This window comes from Canis lupus, chromosome 1 (assembly GCF_011100685.1).
Source record: "Canis lupus familiaris isolate Mischka breed German Shepherd chromosome 1, alternate assembly UU_Cfam_GSD_1.0, whole genome shotgun sequence".
Classification (NCBI taxonomy): domain Eukaryota; kingdom Metazoa; phylum Chordata; class Mammalia; order Carnivora; family Canidae; genus Canis; species Canis lupus.
In genome coordinates, this window is record NC_049222.1 from 104,464,984 (window position 1) to 104,483,214 (window position 18,231).

An 18,231-nucleotide genomic window follows, 5' to 3' on the forward strand; every position below is an offset into this window, starting at 1 on the left:
ATGCAGGGAGCCTGATGTGTGGGACTCCATCCTGGGATTCCAGGATCATGTCCTGAGCCAAAGGCAGACGCCTAACCACTGAGCCACCCAGGCGTCCCAGACTTAATGATTTTTATACTTTTATTTAAAAAAAAATCCTGTAGCATTATAGCACCATAGATTTCTATAATTATGTGAATGTGTATTTATTTATTTAAAAGATTTAATTTATTTGAGAGAAAGCTTGTGCTCACAGGGGGAGGGACAAAGAGAGAAGCAGACTCCCTGCTGAGCAGGGAGCCTGACAGGCTCGATTCCAGGACTCCCAAATCATGATCTTAGTTGAAGGTAGATGCTTTAACTGACTGAGCCACCCAGGTGCCCCAATGTAAATATATTTAGCAGAGAGGTTCATACTTTTGTATGATTTTGGTTACTGTTTAAAATCCTTTTATTTCCACTGGAAGGACTCCCCTTGATGTGCCTTGTAGGGCAGGTTAACTGGTAAAGTTCTAAGGGTTGTAATTTGGGAAAGCCTTCATTGCTCCATTTTTGCAAAACAGTTTTTCAGTTTTGCCAGATAGAGTATTCTTGGTTGATATTTTTTGATCTCATCACCTGAATATATAGTCCCATGCACTACTTTTATAAGAAATTATTCTCTGCTTAGAATCCCACTAATAATCATATAGGATAAGTTGCTTTTCTCATGCTGTTTCAAATTTCTTTTTTCACCTGTGATTTTTGCTAGGTTACTTACAATGTGTCACTTTTTGTTCATGTCTTGACATTTATCCTGCTTTGAATTTACTGAGCTTGTTGAATTTGACTCTTTCCAGAAAGGTAGAAAGTACCAGCTTTTAGTTTTTCATGTAAAGTCTATGTTCCTTTCACTCTCCTCCTCTTTTGGGATCCCCTTATGTACATATTGGTCCACTCATTGGTATCCCATGAGTCCCTTAGACTCCATCCTTTTCCACATTTTTCTTTGTTCTTCTTCATAGATAATACAAAACAAGGCATCTTAAAGATGTCTGATTCTTTCTTCTGCTTGATCAAGTATGTTGCTGATTCTTCAGTTTATTTTTAAATTCAGTAATTGTACTTTTCAGCTCCCAATTTCTGTTTGGTTGTCTCATACTTGTTAGCTCTTTGGGTGTTTATTTTGATCATGTATAGTTTTCCTGATATCAGTTACTTTCCTATCTTTCCTCTTCTTCTATGGGTATCTTTATAATGGTTATTTAAATTCTCTGTAGGTAATTAATGGTTCTCTATTTATTTAGGGCCAGTTTGGGGACTTAATTTTGTTTCTTTGATAGGAATGTGTTCTGTTTTTCCGTATGCTTTGTGATCTTTTATTGAAATTTGGGAATCAAACAAGAGAAACAGCTTCTGGGTCCCAGGCTTTAGGTACTTGTTTTGTACAAGAGAACACAAATAACAGCTGTGCTACTAATTCTGGGGCTTGTCAGACATGTTCTGGGGATGTGTAATGTCTGAGTTTTTATAATTTTCCACTTATAAGAGCGTTTTTTTTCTTCTTGGAGCCTGAGATTTCTCCTCTCCCTGATGTTCGCTTTTAGCTTTGCAGTTTCCCTGGTGCTTGAATAAGTACTCATATTTTCTCTGAGTGGCCACCACGGTGCATTCAGAGGGTGCTTCCATTTCCCTCAGCCCTCCATGTCAAGCATGATAAGAAGTCTGTCAGGGAGCTGCACAAAACCAGATCATTAAACACAGAGGTCACATATGTCTTTGTCTCTTGAGGAGAGGTGAGAGTTTTCTCACAATCTTGTTGTGAAACTCTAGGTAGGGTGAGTAACTATTGTGGGCAAGTGTTATAAACTCATCTTGTCTCTTCAATGTGGCTCTTCTTCATCTGTACTTGCCTGGAGGTGCTGTGTTCTTCTAACTGGCTTCTGGAGCACTGGAAAATGTAGTTTGGTCCATTTCTGTCTCCATGGAAAAGTAAAGTCTGGTTGCTTCCTCTTTCTCCCTTCTACTGATGTGCTATGATGGACATTAGTTTTGTACATTAGCATTTTAATGTATATGCATGTAAATACAGCAAGTGCAATAATCATTTGGTATCTTTCAGTTATGTCTTCTGACACCCTACCTACACTTACTGGCAAAGACAGGTAAAGAATATTTCCTTTGGGATGCCTGGGTGGCTCAGCAGTTGAGAGTCTGCCTTCGGCTCAGGGTGTGATCCTGGAGTCCCGGAATCAAGTTCCACATTGGGCTCCCTGCATGGAGCCTGCTTCTCCCTCTGCCTGTGTCTCTGCCTCTCTGTCTCTCATGAATAAATAAATTAAGAAAAAAAAAAGGAATATTCTTTCCTTAGAGTGATATGGAAGCAGTGGCCCTGAGTATTTATTCTTAATGAATGACTGGGAATTTGATAGAGGGAGAGTGAAGGGCAGGAAGGATGTTATGATGGATATAACCAAACTGGGACAATTACCCATAGTGAAATTTAATGCCAGAAGAGATTGAGGATATAAAATATCTCGAGGAAAGCCCCACTTTTTAAGACAGTGTGTTTCCTTTTGACCATATTGAGTATTAAATTCACTAAAATTATTTCATGCCTTCATTGCTGGTGTGCATGTAAAATCATTTGCTGATTATTGCTGTCTCACAGATCCGAGGGGCACTTGTACAGTAGGGAATCCACTTATACCTACTTTTCCATGGGAGATTAAGGACACTAATGTGCAACGTGTGAAGAAAATCTGAATGAAGATACTGTTTGTATTTATCAATGTATTAACACTGATAAAGGTCACCATGGGATCCCTGGGTGGCGCAGCGGTTTGGCGCATGCCTTTGGCCCAGGGCGCGATCCTGGAGACCTGGGATCGAATCCCACATCAGGCTCCCGGTGCATGGAGCCTGCTTCTCCCTCTGCCTGTGTCTCTGCCTCTCTCTCTCTCTCTCTGTGACTATCATAAATAAATATTTAAAAAAAAAAAAAAAAAAGTCACCATGAAGTATGTGTTGAGGGCATCATTCTTTTTTTTTTCTTCATTTTTTTTGTTTTGTTATTACTTTTATTTTACAAACCCTTGTGTCGAGGGCTGACTTTCAATAGATCACAGCGAGGGAGCTGCTCTGCTACGTCCGAAACCCTGACCCAGAAGCAGGTGGTCTACAAATGGTTTAGTACCTGGTTCCCCATGAATGTGTGTTGCGTGATGGATGAGGGGACGGCCCCCTTTCCGACTGTGCCCCGTTTCCTGGGACGAGGGGCTGTCCTCACTGGACCCTGCTCCCGACGCACCAGGGCATCATTCTTGCATTAAAATAAAACAGAGGAACATTCTCAATTTTCAGTAGTTTTACCTGTTGCTGTTTAAGGAGGAAATGCGCACAGTTCATTGAAGTTTGATATGTCTTCATAAATAGCAAGAGATAGAAAGAAGAGATAGAAAGAAAGAAAGATCTCTGTGCTCCAAGGGTGCTTCAGCCTCACTCCTGAGTACTGAGTTGTGCCTGATGGTGCCTTGTGTGGATAGTTGCTAGTTGAGCATTCTGTGAGAAAGACTGAAGTGGGAGCTACCCATTTCACCAGCTTGGATGATTTCACCCCCCCCCCCCCCCCCCCCCCCCCCCCGGGGATCAATGTTTTTATGTCTCATGACTTAAAAATCAGCTTTTCCCTGTATAACTATATGCATATGTGTATGTATTTATATATGTATATAAATATACATATATATTTATGTAAACAGATTATTTTTCATCATGCATACACATACGCATATATATACACATGTGTGTATATTTATGTATGTAAATAATACAGATTGTTTGTTTTCCATCATGTAGACTTGTTTTCCAGCAAGCAGTATACATTTAGAGAAATAACACTATTACTAACCATGAAAAACTCCTTCAGTGTTAAAGAGTATTCTATATGATATACTGCCATTTTGGTTGTTTGATTGGTTATCACTGCATGTTTGTTTTTCTTCACTTTAATCCTATTATTATTTAATCCTATTACAGCTCTAGGAATATTCCAGTGGAATATATTCAAGCAAAGTTTGATGGTACCAGGAATTATTTTTTTATTTTTTAAGAAAATAATTCTATATTTTATTCTGTTACTTGGAATGTTCAGTTTTCAACATTTCATAATGACATATACTGGTCACAGTTTGAAGTTACTTCATACCTTTATTTTTATTTTATTTTATTTTTTTTTAAGATTTTATTTATTTATTCATGAGAGATACACAGAGAGAGAGAGAGAGAGAGGCAGAGACACAGGCAGAGGGAGAAGCAGGCTTCATGCAGAAAGCTGACGTGGGACTCTATCCCGGGTCTCCAGGATCACACCCTGGGCCAAAGGCAGTGCTAAACTGCTGAGCCACCCGGGCTGCCCTACTTCATACCTTTGATTTCAATCTTGCCTATATAAGTATTTTTGACACTAATCTGTTTACTTATTTCCAGTTTTTTGTAAGGATGAGTGTATCTTAAAAATAAAGCCACTTGTACAAATCATAAGTAAATAGCTGAATGGAATTTGCGACCTAATTACATTTCCAAAACCACTGAGATCAAGAAAGAGAATATTGCTGGTCCTGTAAAATTTTTCTCTAGCTCCTCAGGAACTTTCCCCAAAGCTCAGCACTCTTTTAACATGTAAAGCAATAGATTGTTGTCTTCATTTTTATGCTTTATATAAATGTATTCAGGCACTGGGATCTCTTTTGTATTTAGCTTTTTTCTTTCCCTATGTTGTTTGTGAATTACTGCGTGTTATTGTGCATCATTCATCAGAATCCAAATCCATTGTGTGAATATGAAACAATCAGTTGCCTCCTTTTACTGTTAATGGGTGTGTGGATGGATTTCCATGTAGGACTCTCATGAATGTACTGGTATATAAACTCTAGAACTTGTCTTTTAGTGGATCATGCATTATAGGTTGGGAAGGAGTTAGTGGCAATTGCAAAATCTCTCCTTTTGACAAAAATTTTCTTAGAAAAACAGCATAGATCAGCATTGTTTCATTCTAGATGGAGTTTAACTGTTCTGCTCTGGACCTTAGGTGAGAAGTTTGTTTAGTGTCTTATGAACCAGTCTTAGTCTTCAGAATAGGTTAGTTCGGTTGAAGTTGTCTCATTTCAGGAGGCGGTCCTGGAGGTGGACTCTTAAAGTTAGGCTTATATTATGCAAGCAATCAGGTAATTATTAAGAGACATTTCTGTGGAAACCAAAGAAAAACACAGGTTAATGGTTAGAGCAAATTAAAAACCCAGTGTCTGAGTGCTCCTGAATGCTGCCAGTGAGAGGATTTTTAGATGTCAGGCTTGAAGTACCCTCCAGTGGAGTGGGAGCAGGCAGAAGCAGTCTGATGAATTCTGGTGTGTCCTTCAGAGGTCTCCGGGGGTCTTTCTGAGTAGCCCATACAGCAGCAGGCATGAAGATTGTGTAAACATGGGCTATAGTAGCAATTTCTCTGAAGTTCAAATTATCTGGCTTCAGGAAAAAGGGCAGTTTTGGTTTCCAGTGATTCCAAGTCAAGACAATGAGAGAAAAATGAGAAACCTCTGGTTGTAGAGTCATAGCCAGATTTTTGAGGAGGCAAGTAGAATTCAGGATTCAGCTCTGTTTTATTCATTCATTCATTCATTCATTTATTTTTAAAGATTTTTATTTATTTATTCATGAAAGACACAGAGAAAGAGGCAGAGGGAGAAGCAGACTCCAAGCAGGGAGCCCGATGTGGGATTCAATCCCAGGACTCCAGGATCACGCCCTGGGCCAAAGGCAGATACTCAACCACTGAACCACCCAGGCGTCCCTCAGCTCTGTTTTATGTTTTATGTTCTGTGTTTCATTTTATAGAGATGATCAGAACTAGAATCTGACATCTACAAACATGTGCTATTAAAACATAGTTTTTCTCTCTGAAATTACCCTCATTTCTATCAAAGATGTTGAAGACTACCTCATTTGTAACAGAATTCCAGGTTAAACACATTTGGTCTAATTATTCACATAAGCACAGCAAGAATAGTGTTTGACCATGTATAGGTTCTTTTAAGTGTGCTTTGCTGGAACTTTTTCTTTTTTTCCCTAAGATTTTATTTTTAAGTGAACATTACACCTGATGTGGGGCTTGGATTCAGAATCCTGAGATCAAGAGTCACATGCCCCACCAACTGAGCCAGCCAGGTGAGGTGCCCCTGCTGCAACTTTCTACAAGGAATTTTAGACTGAACTTTAATAGTATCTTGAAGTCAGAAGACAAATCAAATATTTGCCATTAGATTTGCTTGTAATAACTTGCGATTTGGGTGAATTCCTCTCTTCCTGATGTCTTCTGAATATCCTGAGGTTCCTATACCTGCCAAGACATGACATCCTTTACTTACCTGGTAAGGCTGCTGAGCACTCTGTAAACAAGTTATGAGGCCACCATTTCCAAGGGCCTTTTATTGGTTCCATAAAGTCAACCTTAGCTTCTTTTTCTTTTCTTTTTTTTTTTTTTTAAAGATGTTATTTATTTATTCATGAGAGAAACAAAGAGAGGCAGAGACACAGGCAGAGGGAGAAGCAGGCTCCATGCAGGGAGCCCGATGTGGGACTCGACCCCAGGTCTCCAGGATCACGCCCTGGGTCGAAGGCAGAGTTAAACCCGCTGAGCCACCTGGGCTGCCCAAGTCAACCTTAGTTTCTTAAGTGTGGTCCTATCTGAATGTGTACCTGCCTCTCTCAAATATGACATTCCATTCAAAGCCTCGTGAATATGACCAGTGCTTCCAAAAGTGTCTTGTTGCAAAGAGAACAGATTCCTATCGGATTTATTCCTATTCAGATTTATTGAATTCTTATACGTGTCATGAAAGAAATAATACAGTTTCTGACTTTTCGAGGGATCAGGGAGATAAAATAAATATTTCAGTTCAGAAAGGAATATTTTACCAACTTTCTGTAAATCATATATATCTTAAGAGAAAAAGTTTTCTTAAGTCCAGGAGAGCAAACATGAGAGAACCACCAGTGTTTTAGGCAAGAGTCATAAAATCCATAAGCATCTTCCTCAATTAATTCAGTCTCGTGTTAGTAATTCCCATTCAGTTGGAATGCAGTTTTCCCGTTCATCCAGGAAATTGTCAGCTTAGTTTTATGATCGCCATGATATCAGAAATCTGTGTTTATCAAAATTCCTTTTCACAAATCCCCTTGAAGATGAAACACATTATATAGGGCATCAGAACAATAAGTATAAATGACAAAGGACTAAAAAATGGATATGTTGAATGATCTGACGAGATTCATTACAATGCAGTTGACAAGGGAGATAGATTATTTCTTTGACACACATTTCAAGACAGAATGTCAAGTGATGACCTGATACCAAGACATATTAAAACATTTAGAGGGCAGCCTGGGTGGCTCAGTGGTTTAGCGCCATCTTCAGCCCAGAGTGTTATCCTGGAGACCTGGGATTGAGTCCCATGTCAGGCTCCCTGCATGGAACCTGCTTCTCCCTCTGCCTGTGTCTCTGCCTTTCTCTCTCTCTTTCTGTGTCTCTCATGAATAAATAAATAAAATCTTTAAAAAACAAACAAAAAAACTAATTTAACCCTGAGATCCCTGAAAGACATTTTCACATTTGAAAAAAATTTTCTCTGTAGATGTAGTGGTAAACTTCCAGGGTTTTTACCTGGGAAAGTCTTTTCTCCATATTAAGACCGTTTTGCCAGATAGAGTATTCTTGGTATGTATGTTTTATCTGTCAGTGCTTGAATATATTGTCCCATGCACCTCTTCCTCTGCTGAGAATCTCACTAATAATCTTACAGGAGCTTTCTCTCATGAGTTGCTTTTGTCATGCTGTTTCAAAATTCTCTTTTCACCTGTACTTTTTTTTTTTAAATTTTTTATTTATTTATGATAGTCACAGAGAGAGAGAGAGGCAGAGACATAGGCAGAGAGAGAGGCAGGCTCCATGCACCAGGAGCCCGATGTGGGATTCAATCCTGTGTCTCCAGGATCGCGCCCTGGGCCAAAGGCAGGCGCCAAACCGCTGCGCCACGCAGGGATCCCTGTACTTTTTTTTTTTAAGTTACTTATTCATGAGAGAGAGAGGCAGAGAAATAGGCAGAGGGAGAAGCAGGCTCCATGCAGGGAGCCTGATGTGGGACTCGATCCCCGGACTCCAGGATCAGAAGGCAGACGCTCAACCTCTGAGCCACTTAGGCGTCCCTACCTGTACTTTTCGATAGGTTAGTTATGATTTGTCACTGTGTTCATGTCTTCACATTTATCCTGCTTAGAATTCATGTGGTTACTTGAATTTGTTTCTTTCCATAAATGTGGGAAGTCTAAGCCATTAGTTCTTATGTACGTTTTCTGCCCATTTCACTCTTATTTTTATGGGAACCCCTTAATATATAAATTGCTTCATTGTTAGTGTCCCATAAGTCCATTAGGCTCTGTCCTCCATATTTTCTTCATTCTCATGAATGGATAATTTAAAACAAGGGGCTATTAAGATGTTTGATTCTTTGTTCTGCTTGATGAAGTCTGTTTCTGACCCCGTAGTGTATTTTTAAATTCAGTTATTAACTCTTCAGCTCCCAATTTCTGTTTAGTTTTTTTATACCCTCTATCTGTTTGGATTTTTATTTTGGTCACGCATAGTTTTCCAGATACCATTTATCTACCTCTTTGCTTTCTTCATGAGCACTGTAATGATCGTTACTTTGAAATCTTTGTCAGGTAATACTCTCTATTAATTTGGGACTCCTGGGTGGCTCAGCAGTTTGCCTGCCTTGGGCCCAGGGCGTGATCCTGGAGACCCGGGGTCGAGTCCCACGTTGGGCTCCCTGCATGGAGCCTGCTTCTCTCTCTCTCTGCCTCTCTCTCTGCCTGTGTCTCTGCCTCTCTCTGTGTGTCTCTCATGAATTAAAATCTTAAAAAAAAAATATTCTCTATTAATTTAGGGCGAGTCTTGAGTTTCATTTTGTTCCTATGATTGGAACACATTTTTCTATTTGTATGCCTGTGATCTTTTGCTGAGATTTAGGGATTAAATAAAAAAAACCTCAGTCTTTATAGACTTGCTTTGTACTGGAGAGCAGAAATAACAGTCAACTGTATTAGTGTGCATAATCCTGGGGCCTGTCAGACATATTCTGGGGATGTGTAATGTCTGCATTTTTGTAATATCCTAGTTAGAAAACGCCCTGTTTCTTCTTTAGAGCCCATGATACGTTACTCTCCCTGATGTTTATCTGCAGCTATATAGTCTCTCCAGTGCTTGAATAAGCACTCAGCTTTTTTTCTGAGCAGCCACCACAATGCATCCATCTCACTTCCGTGGAATCCTATGGTATCTGTCTTTTTGTGAGTCATTTACTTCACTTAATGTTTTCATGGTTTACTCAAGTTGTATCATGTCACAAAATCTGTTTCTTACTCAAACTTGAAAAATACTCCATGGTATATTTATGCTACACTTTTCTTTATCTTTTTTTTTTTTTTTTAAAGATTTTATTATTTATTTATTCCTGAGAGACAGGACACTGGCAGAGGGAGAAGCAGGCTCCTCACAGGAAGTCTGATGTGGGACTCGATCCTGGGACTCCAGGATCACACCCTGAGCCAAAGGCAGATGCCCAACCGCCGAGCCACCCAGGTGTCCATTTGTTTATTTTTTTAAAAAAGACTATTTATTTGCTTGATGGGAGCAGCGTGAGTAGGGGGAGAAGGAGAGAGAGAGGGAGAAGCCGATTCCCTACTGAGCAGGGAGCCTGATGTTGAGTAGATCCCAGGACCTGGCATCATGACCTGAGCCGAAGGCAGACACTTGACCGAATGAGCCATTAATTAAGGGGCCCTTAGAAAGGTTTTTAAAATGTAGATTCTTTAGGCTTTTCTATATATAATAGCATGTGTTTTATGAACAGAAATAACTACTTTTTCTTTTCCAATTTGGATGCCTTTTATTGATTTTTGTCATCTAATTGTTCTAAGTAGAACATCAAGTAGTATGTTGAATGGAAGTGTTGAATTTACTTCATTCTTTTGCACCTGATCAGAGAAGAAAAGCTTTCAGTCTCACTAGATTATTCTCTTACCTTTAGGATTTTCATTTATGGCTTTTACCTCATTGAGGTGGTTACCTTCTCTTCCTACTTTGTTGAGTCTTTATCGTGGAACAGTGTTGAATATGGTCAGATTCTTTTTCCACGTTAATTCAAATGATCATGTTATTTTTAATCTTTATTCTGCTATTGGGAGTAGTCTTATGTATTGTTTTCAATATGTTGAAACTCGTGAATTTGAGGAAGTATTCCCATTTGTTCATGCTTTAGAATGTTAAAATGTGCTTTTGCCATCTGTTTGCTGTATTTTATTTTTTATTAAAGACTTTATTTATTGGGACACCTGGGTGGCTCAGTGGTTGAGCAACTGCCTTTGGCTCAGGATGTGATCGTAGAATCCTGGGATCGAGTCCCACATCGGGATCGAGTCCACATTGGGCTTTTTGCATGGAGCCTGCTTCTCCTCCCCTCTGCCTATGTTTCTGCCTCTCTCTCTCTCTCTCTCTCTCTGTCCCTCATGAATAAATAAGTAAAATCTTTAAAAAAAAATAAAGACTTTATTTACTTATTTATTTATTTAGAGAACAACCAATAGGAGAGACAGAAGGGGAGGGAAAGAATCCCAAGCGGACTTCTGTTGAGCACTAAACCCAAAGGGGCTGGATCTCAAGACCCTGAGATTATGACTTGAGTAGAAACCAAGAGTCTGATGCGTTAACAACTGAGCCACCCAGGCACCCCTCAGATTGCTGTATTTTATCATGGACTTTTGCATGAATATTCATCTTGGGTAGTTGTATTCTTTACATGTAGTGTCTTTGGCTTTGATACCGGAGTAAGGCTAGTGTCCTAGAAAGTGATCTGATGAATTCTCTTTTCTTCATTCCTTGGTAGTGTTTAAAATTGATGTAAGTTTTCATTGAATAGTTCCTTGAATTACCCAAAAATTTAACTGGGTTAGGCAATTTCTTTCAGTTTTTTGGTTGCCTTTTTTTTTTTTTAAATCTATTTCGTAATTGTAGGCCTGTTTTGAAGCATCTTTTATTTCTGTGGCAACCATTTTATGTGGCTTTAGTTGAGTGTTACTTTTACTTGATGTAGTTAAAAAGTGTGTCGCTTTTCTTGATCTTTTCAAAAAACGAGCTCTTCCTTTTGTTTTTCTTTTTTTTTCTTTTTTTTTTTTCTATATCCTGTTTTCTAAGAAATATTTATTTAGAGAGTAAGAGCAAGGGGGAGGGATAGAGGGGAAGGGAGAGAGAGAGAACCCTAAGCAGACTCCACACTGAGCACAGAGCCTTTTGTGGAGCTCAAGTCCTGTGACCTGGCCTGAGCCAAAATCAAGAGTTGAACATCCAACTGACTGAGCCACTCAGGTGCCCCTTGCTATTATATTCTATTTTGATGATTATGTTGCGTGTTAAAATTTCCTTCCCTCTGCTAATTTTTGGACTATTCCTGTTTCTTTTTCTGATTCTTTGGTGTATAAGAAGGTGATTTGTGCTACAGCATGAAAATGCTAGAAAATTCTATGTTTTTATATACAATGTGTGAAAGGTGATTTTTTTTTTTTTTGTTTGTTTGTTTGTTTGTTTGTGTCTAGACTCTTGTATCATTGAACTTGAAAGACACTTGAGCATTTCCTGTAGGGATAGTCTAGTGGTGATAAAATTATACCAAATAGTTCTCTGGGAAACTTTTTACTTGTCTTTCAATTTGAGAGTATTCCTGGTTGATAATATTTCTTTTTTTTTTTTTTTAATTTTTTTAATTTATGATAGTCACAGAGAGAGAGAGAGAGAGAGAGAGAGAGGCAGAGACACAGGCAGAGGGAGAAGCAGGCTCCATGCACCGGGAGCCTGATGTGGGATTCGATCCCGGGTCTCTAGGATCGCGCCCTGGGCCAAAGGCAGGCGCCAAACCGCTGCGCCACCCAGGGATCCCGATAATATTTCTTCATTCATGATTATTAATAGATTCTGTACTTTTTTTTTTTTTATACAGGGTTGTTGCTGAAAATCCAGCGATAATGCTGTAGAATCTCTTGTACACTCTGGGTTGCATACTCTTGTTCCTTTTAAATTTCTCTTTTTGTTTGTGATACTTGATTGTTGATTATATTGTATATCTACGTAGATGTCTTTCAGTTTATTTTATTTGGAACTCCTTGTGCTTCTTGATTTTTGTAGGCGTGTTTCTTTCCTCAAGCCATTAATTCTTCATATAAGCTCTCTGCCCCCTTTTCTTTGTTTTTACCTCATTGGGGCCCTTTGATGTGTATATTGGTCTCTTTGATATCCCCATTTTTATTTTGTGCTCCCTCTAACTTGATAATTTTAATGAATTATCTTCAAGTTTTTTCTTTATTTTGCTCGATCAAGTTATTATTAATCCTCTAATGAATTTTCAAATGCAATTATTGCACTATTCAGCTCTCATTTTTTGTTTGTTCCTTGATTATAGTTTCTGTCTCACTGATATTTTGATTTTGTTCTAATGTAGTTTCAGTATTTTGTTTAATTCATCTATTTACTTTTTTAGCTATTTGATTATTATTAAGATAGTTATTTTAATTGTGTATCATGTAATATAGATGTCTATTACATACAACCAATTTCTGCAGATGTATTTTGTTTCTTTCAACATGCCTTTTTTCCTCTTTGTATGGTTTTTGATATTTTGTTGAGATTTGAGAATTTATTTATTTGAGATTTGGGAATTTAAACAACTTAGGTCTCCTAGTCTTTATGGACTTGCTTTTTTCAGGAGAAGAACACCCATAACAGTTATCTGAGACAGTAAATTTGCGACTTGTCAAACCCATTTGGTCAGGTATATTCTCCGTATGTGTAACTTACTAGTAACAAAAATTTCTTTATTTCTTTGATTTTTAAGATTTTATTTATTTATTCATGAGAGACACACACAGAGAGAGGGAGAGACATAGGCAGAGGGAGAACCAGGCTCCATGCAGGGAGCCTGATGTGGAGCTCAGTCCTGTGACTCCAGGATCACGCCCTGGGCCGAAGGCAGGTGCTAAGCCGCTGAGCCACCCAGGGATGCTCAGATTTCTCTATTTCTTGAGAGCCCATGATATATTGTTCTCCCTGATGTCCATCTTCCTTAGTACAGTTTCTCTAGTGCTACCATGGTATTCACCTTTTTTTTTAACTCATGACAGCAAATGGTATATTGATGGTATATGCTATTCTGTCTTAACCTCTGTGCCATGCAAAATAAGTTTATGTACTCACATGAAAAGTCAAAACTTTGAACACAGACACTTCAACATGTTAAATGTGATTCATGTCTTCTTTTCCTAAAAATACAAATAAGCAAATAAAAGAATGTGTCTGTGACATGAGTGTGAAAGCTGGGGGCTTCACCGACTTGGAACCACTACTCAGAGTAGTCACTATCTCCACTGCACAAAAGAGAGAGCCTTCATTTTCTAATGTAAATACAAGCAAAGAGAAATTCAGAAGAATGGAGTTTCTAGTTTGAATGATGGATTTTGCACATCTTTCAGTAAATCCATCCAATCTTTATGAATGACTAAGAGATATATTCACATTATGCAAGAGGTATCCGGAAGAGAACATCAAGCCAAGTGAAAGAAGTTAACATCGCTGTAATAATAAGCAAATTGATACCAGTGCTTGAGGCACACTGAAGGACACATTATAACTACTGTGTTCTTGTTGCTGCCCAAAAGTAAATCAGAGTATGAATCTAATTAAAAGGGGCACCTGGATGGCATGATCTCGTGGGTCTTGGGCTGGAGCCCAAAGTCGGGCTCGGTGCTCAGCAATGCTGATATTCAGGGATTCTCTTCTCCATAGAATTCACTCAGGAGGAGTGGAGATGCCTGAACCACACACAGTGGGAATTGTACAGAGATGTGATGATACAGAACTGTGGAAACCTCTTCTTGGGTGATAATAACTCCTTCCAGATTTCCAAACCACACTCAGGGATTTGTTCCTTCTTGAAGACCATCTCATTGAAGATTCTTTGCACGACTGGAATGCAGGTCCAGGCAATAAGGGAAATAAGTAGTGTTTTGTAGGTGTAGAGAAAAATTTTCATGATGTTTCCTTCCAGCTTTAGCTTCTCCTTCCTTAGGGTAGTATCACCAATTCTGTAGATTAGTGATAATTCTACATAGTCAGTGGCATAAAATGGTACTGCCTACATCCTAAACTCAAATTTTTACTCCTTATTATTGTATCGGTAGTACTTGGAAGTGGAGGTCATAATGTGAATTTTTAAAAATATTTTATTTATTCATGAGAGACACGGAGAGAGGCAGAGACATAGGCAGAGAGAGGAGAAGCAGACTTCATGCAGGGAGCCAGATGTGGGACTTGATCCTGGGACTTCAGGATCATGACCTGAGCTGAAGACACATGCTTAACCACTGAGCCACCCATGTGTCCCGATAATGTGAATGTTTGAAACTCTTCCTGCGTGTTCTTTTTTTTTTTTTAAGATTTTATTTATTCATTCATGAGAGGCAGAGGCACAGGCAGAGGGAGGAGAAGCAGGCTCAAGGCAGGGAGCCCGAAGTGGGAATCGATCCCGGGACCCCAGGATCACGCCCTGGGCCAAAGGCAGGCGCTAAACGGCTGAGCCACTCAGGGATCCATCCCTTCCTGCGTGTTCTTTTGTTTTTTGTTTTTTTTTTTCCCCCCTTCCTGCGTGTTCTAAAGGGGCTATTGGTCAGTAGCATTTGGAGCATCGTTTTCTAGACTTCTATAATGTCCTCTCTTCTTTACTGAGCACAATAGTGGATTGAAAGTTAGACTCTCCAGCAATATTCCTATTCCTTTTTTTGGTTAAACAGATCTCGTTGTATCGAAGCCAAACCTGGTCATCTTTTTGGAGCCAGAGAAGGAGCTCTGGGATATGAGGAGAAAGAAGAAAGTAACCATCCACCCAGGTAGGTGAGACTGAATGAAGCAGATGACAAGGGTGGTCCAAATGTGAAGCAGGAAGATTGACCTTAAAATATGTTTTAGGTAGCTTTTCTCGAATGGGAATTAGTTTGAAAAGCCTAGTTTTATTTCTCTCCTTCTCACAGAGGGACATGTTCTATCCAACATTATCAAGCTCTTACATTGTCTAAAGATTCTCCTTCAGCTCCAGTGATGGTTCATCACTTCCACTGGAGGGCCAGGAGACTACCCCAGGAGTAGGGAGGGTCTCTATAATCCGAGAGCTTCTCCATTGCTTTGAGGGCCCTGGGAAATCTTTATATTTCTGAGGAACTCTATGCTAAACCCTTTCTAAGTTCTGTTTTGCCTCGTGTGAGAAATGTGTCATGATAGTGGTGGGACATACTGGGGTTTGGTGCAGAAATCCAGGAACACTGGACACAGACATCCATGTTTTCTGGTTTATGCTTTCCAATGTTTTGAAGGCTTTAATCTTAATTGAACAAAATTGAGACTCAGTAATCTCATCAGATAATAAAGCATCTCCCTAAAATGAGAAAATATAATGCTTTATTTCCCTTCATTTTTCTTTGTATTGACTAATATTAGAAAGTTCCACTCTGTTGCATTTCTCAGTGGTGAAGTAATGTATCTATTTGTATTCTAGAATTCCTACATAACTTATAAATTAATTCCATAAGGGAGCTAGAACATTTAGAACTTAGAACTTGCAGCCTTAATAGTCTCCATTGTTTTCTTATCTCTTAATATTGTATCATTTCATATTTTTGTATGATATGAAGTTCTTGTGATTTTGTCATGTGTGTTTTTACTTTCTTATTAGTTATATATCAGATTCATCTCTGATTTCTTTTCTTATGAATAGTTGTGATATGACTGCCAGTAAGAAGTAAGGTAGATAATTAGTAAAATTTCCATATTTTAAAAAAGGTTCTGCTTGTAAGTTTAATTTTACTTCAGAAAAATTAATCATTAGGCTTTTCTTCTACTTTACCAAGAATGTATCTGAATTTAATTCCAAATGCTTATTTTTTACAAAGTAATTGCTGGCATATTTTACAATTTTGATGTTTCTTTATTTCAAAACGAAAGATATTTCTATGGGTGCTTGGTTCTTTTTAATTAATTTATTTATGAGAGACAGAGGGAATGTGTGTGCACATGCATGCCAGCAATTACAAGGTGAGGGGCAGAGGGAGAGGGAGAGAAACCTAAACAGACTGTCTGAGGGGCTCAATCCCATAACCCCAAGATTGTAACCTGAGGTGAAATCAAGAGTTGGACGTTAACCTACTGAGTCACCCAGCACCCCAGGCTGCTTGTTTCTAAAGAATGGATTATAGCCTTGCATTCTATGTAAGAAGAGGGACATGTTAATAATACATTTTTTAATGTCTTTTAAGTGCTTATTCATAAAGTTTTCTATTCGAGCTATTCATGCTTGATTTTAATGAATATTCTTTACAATCTTACTGTCAGTGAAGGCATGCCAATAATTCAAAATATTTGTTTTTCATGAGTACATAGTCACAATTTAAAATCATACTTTTATAGAAGGTTTCTGTTCAAAAATCCATCTGTTTTTATGTAGAATTCTTTGGGTTAAATTTGGTCTTATTCTGCTTTTGCAATTCCATAATAATGTGCTACCTTTTGTATGGGATCCTCCGCAACGTTATTTAGTTGTGGTATTGTTGTTACCTGTGTATTTTATTTTAGAATGACAATTTTCAACTCCGTAGATTTCAAGACAATGTAAGTTTAACTAAAATATGAATCAGCTTTGCCCTCTTACAAATAGATTATATATGTATTTGTACCACTCATACATACTTAATTATATGACTCATCTTGTGTATATTTTTTTATTGGTTAGTGTTCAGTGAGTGTTGTATCATGTCTAGGTGAGTTGTTATAATAATAGAATTAATTTCATCTGTTGGTGAATTTATATTCCCTTTGCATGAGAAACATTTTTGTGAATTGAACATAATTTTTAAACATTTTATACTTCCGTAACATGTTGAGGCGTTATATTATATTCTTAATTGTGGTGTTATACCTATGATATGCTTTGATATCATTCTCATTAACATTTGTGTCTTCTGTACTTATTTTCATAATAGTTATATTAAATAGTTATATTATTTTAAAAGTAAAATAAACCATTTTAAACTTCTGTTCTCAGTTGTATACAAGACTCTTGTATTTATCATCTCTACCCCTGCACCCACTTTCTGTTACAGATACCACAAATTCTGTCTTTTATGTTATGTATTTTATTACTGAAGTTTATGGTTTGTATGCTTTTATTTTTAAAAATTCTATAGGAGAAATAAAAGTGACATGTGCACCTTAATTACAACACTACAAGTTTCTATAATTTGATTGATTAATATTTATATTTAGCTGAGAGCTTTATGTTGTCATGTGGTTTCGGGTACTGTTGGCATCCTTTTATTTCACCTAAAAAGGTTTCCTTTAATGTTTCTCATAGGACAGGTGTACTGGTAAACTTAGAAGCATTTTTCCTTGGGAAAGTCTTATTTCTACATACATGGAAAATGGTTTTGCCAAGTAAAGTATTCTTGGCGGCTATTTTTTGATCCTTTAGTACTTGGATATATTATCTCATGCACCTCTTCCTATCATGTCTGCTGAGAATCCCACTACTAATGGGAAATCTTTCCTAACAAGATGCGTTGGTTTTGTCATGTTCTCTCAAAATTCTTTTTTCACCTGAGATTTTTGATAAGTTCATTTTGATGTGTCCCTGTGTTTATGTCCTGAGATTTGTCCTACTTTGAATTTATTGAGCTTGTTGATTTAGTTTTTTCTTTCCACATATATGGGCAGTACAAGCCTTTTCTACTTAATGTAAACTCTGCCCCTTTCATTCTCCTTAATGTACATACTGGTCTACTTATTGGTGTCCCATGAGTCCCTGAGACTCTGGCATGTTTTTCTTTGCCTTAAGTAGAGAATTTAAAATAAGATGTCTTTAAGATATCTGATTCTTTCTTCTGCTTCAAGTCTGTGACTGACCCCTTGGTTTATTTGTAAAATGAGTAATTGTAGTCTTTAGCTCGTAATTTCTGGCTTATTGTTGTTAAACTTTGTTTGGATTTTTGTTTTGGTCATGTGTAGTTTTCCCGGTATCATTTAATTAACTGTTTTCTTTCTCCATGAGTGTCTTTATGATGGGTATATGAATTCCT

At 38.0% G+C, this 18,231-nt stretch overlaps 2 protein-coding genes across 3 annotated transcripts in view; both read left to right on the forward strand.

Moving 5' to 3' along the window:
- LOC119870917 (zinc finger protein 678-like) overlaps positions 1–18,231 on the forward strand; it is a 129,150-nt gene that overhangs the window by 13,223 nt on the left and 97,696 nt on the right. The window lies entirely within an intron of this gene.
- Positions 1–18,231, forward strand: part of LOC106559648 (zinc finger protein OZF-like) — a 41,365-nt gene that overhangs the window by 2,965 nt on the left and 20,169 nt on the right. Inside the window, 1 exon segment of the mRNA XM_038527913.1 lies at positions 14,902–14,997. Coding sequence (XP_038383841.1) covers positions 14,964–14,997 — 34 coding nt within the window. The 5' untranslated portion in view covers positions 14,902–14,963.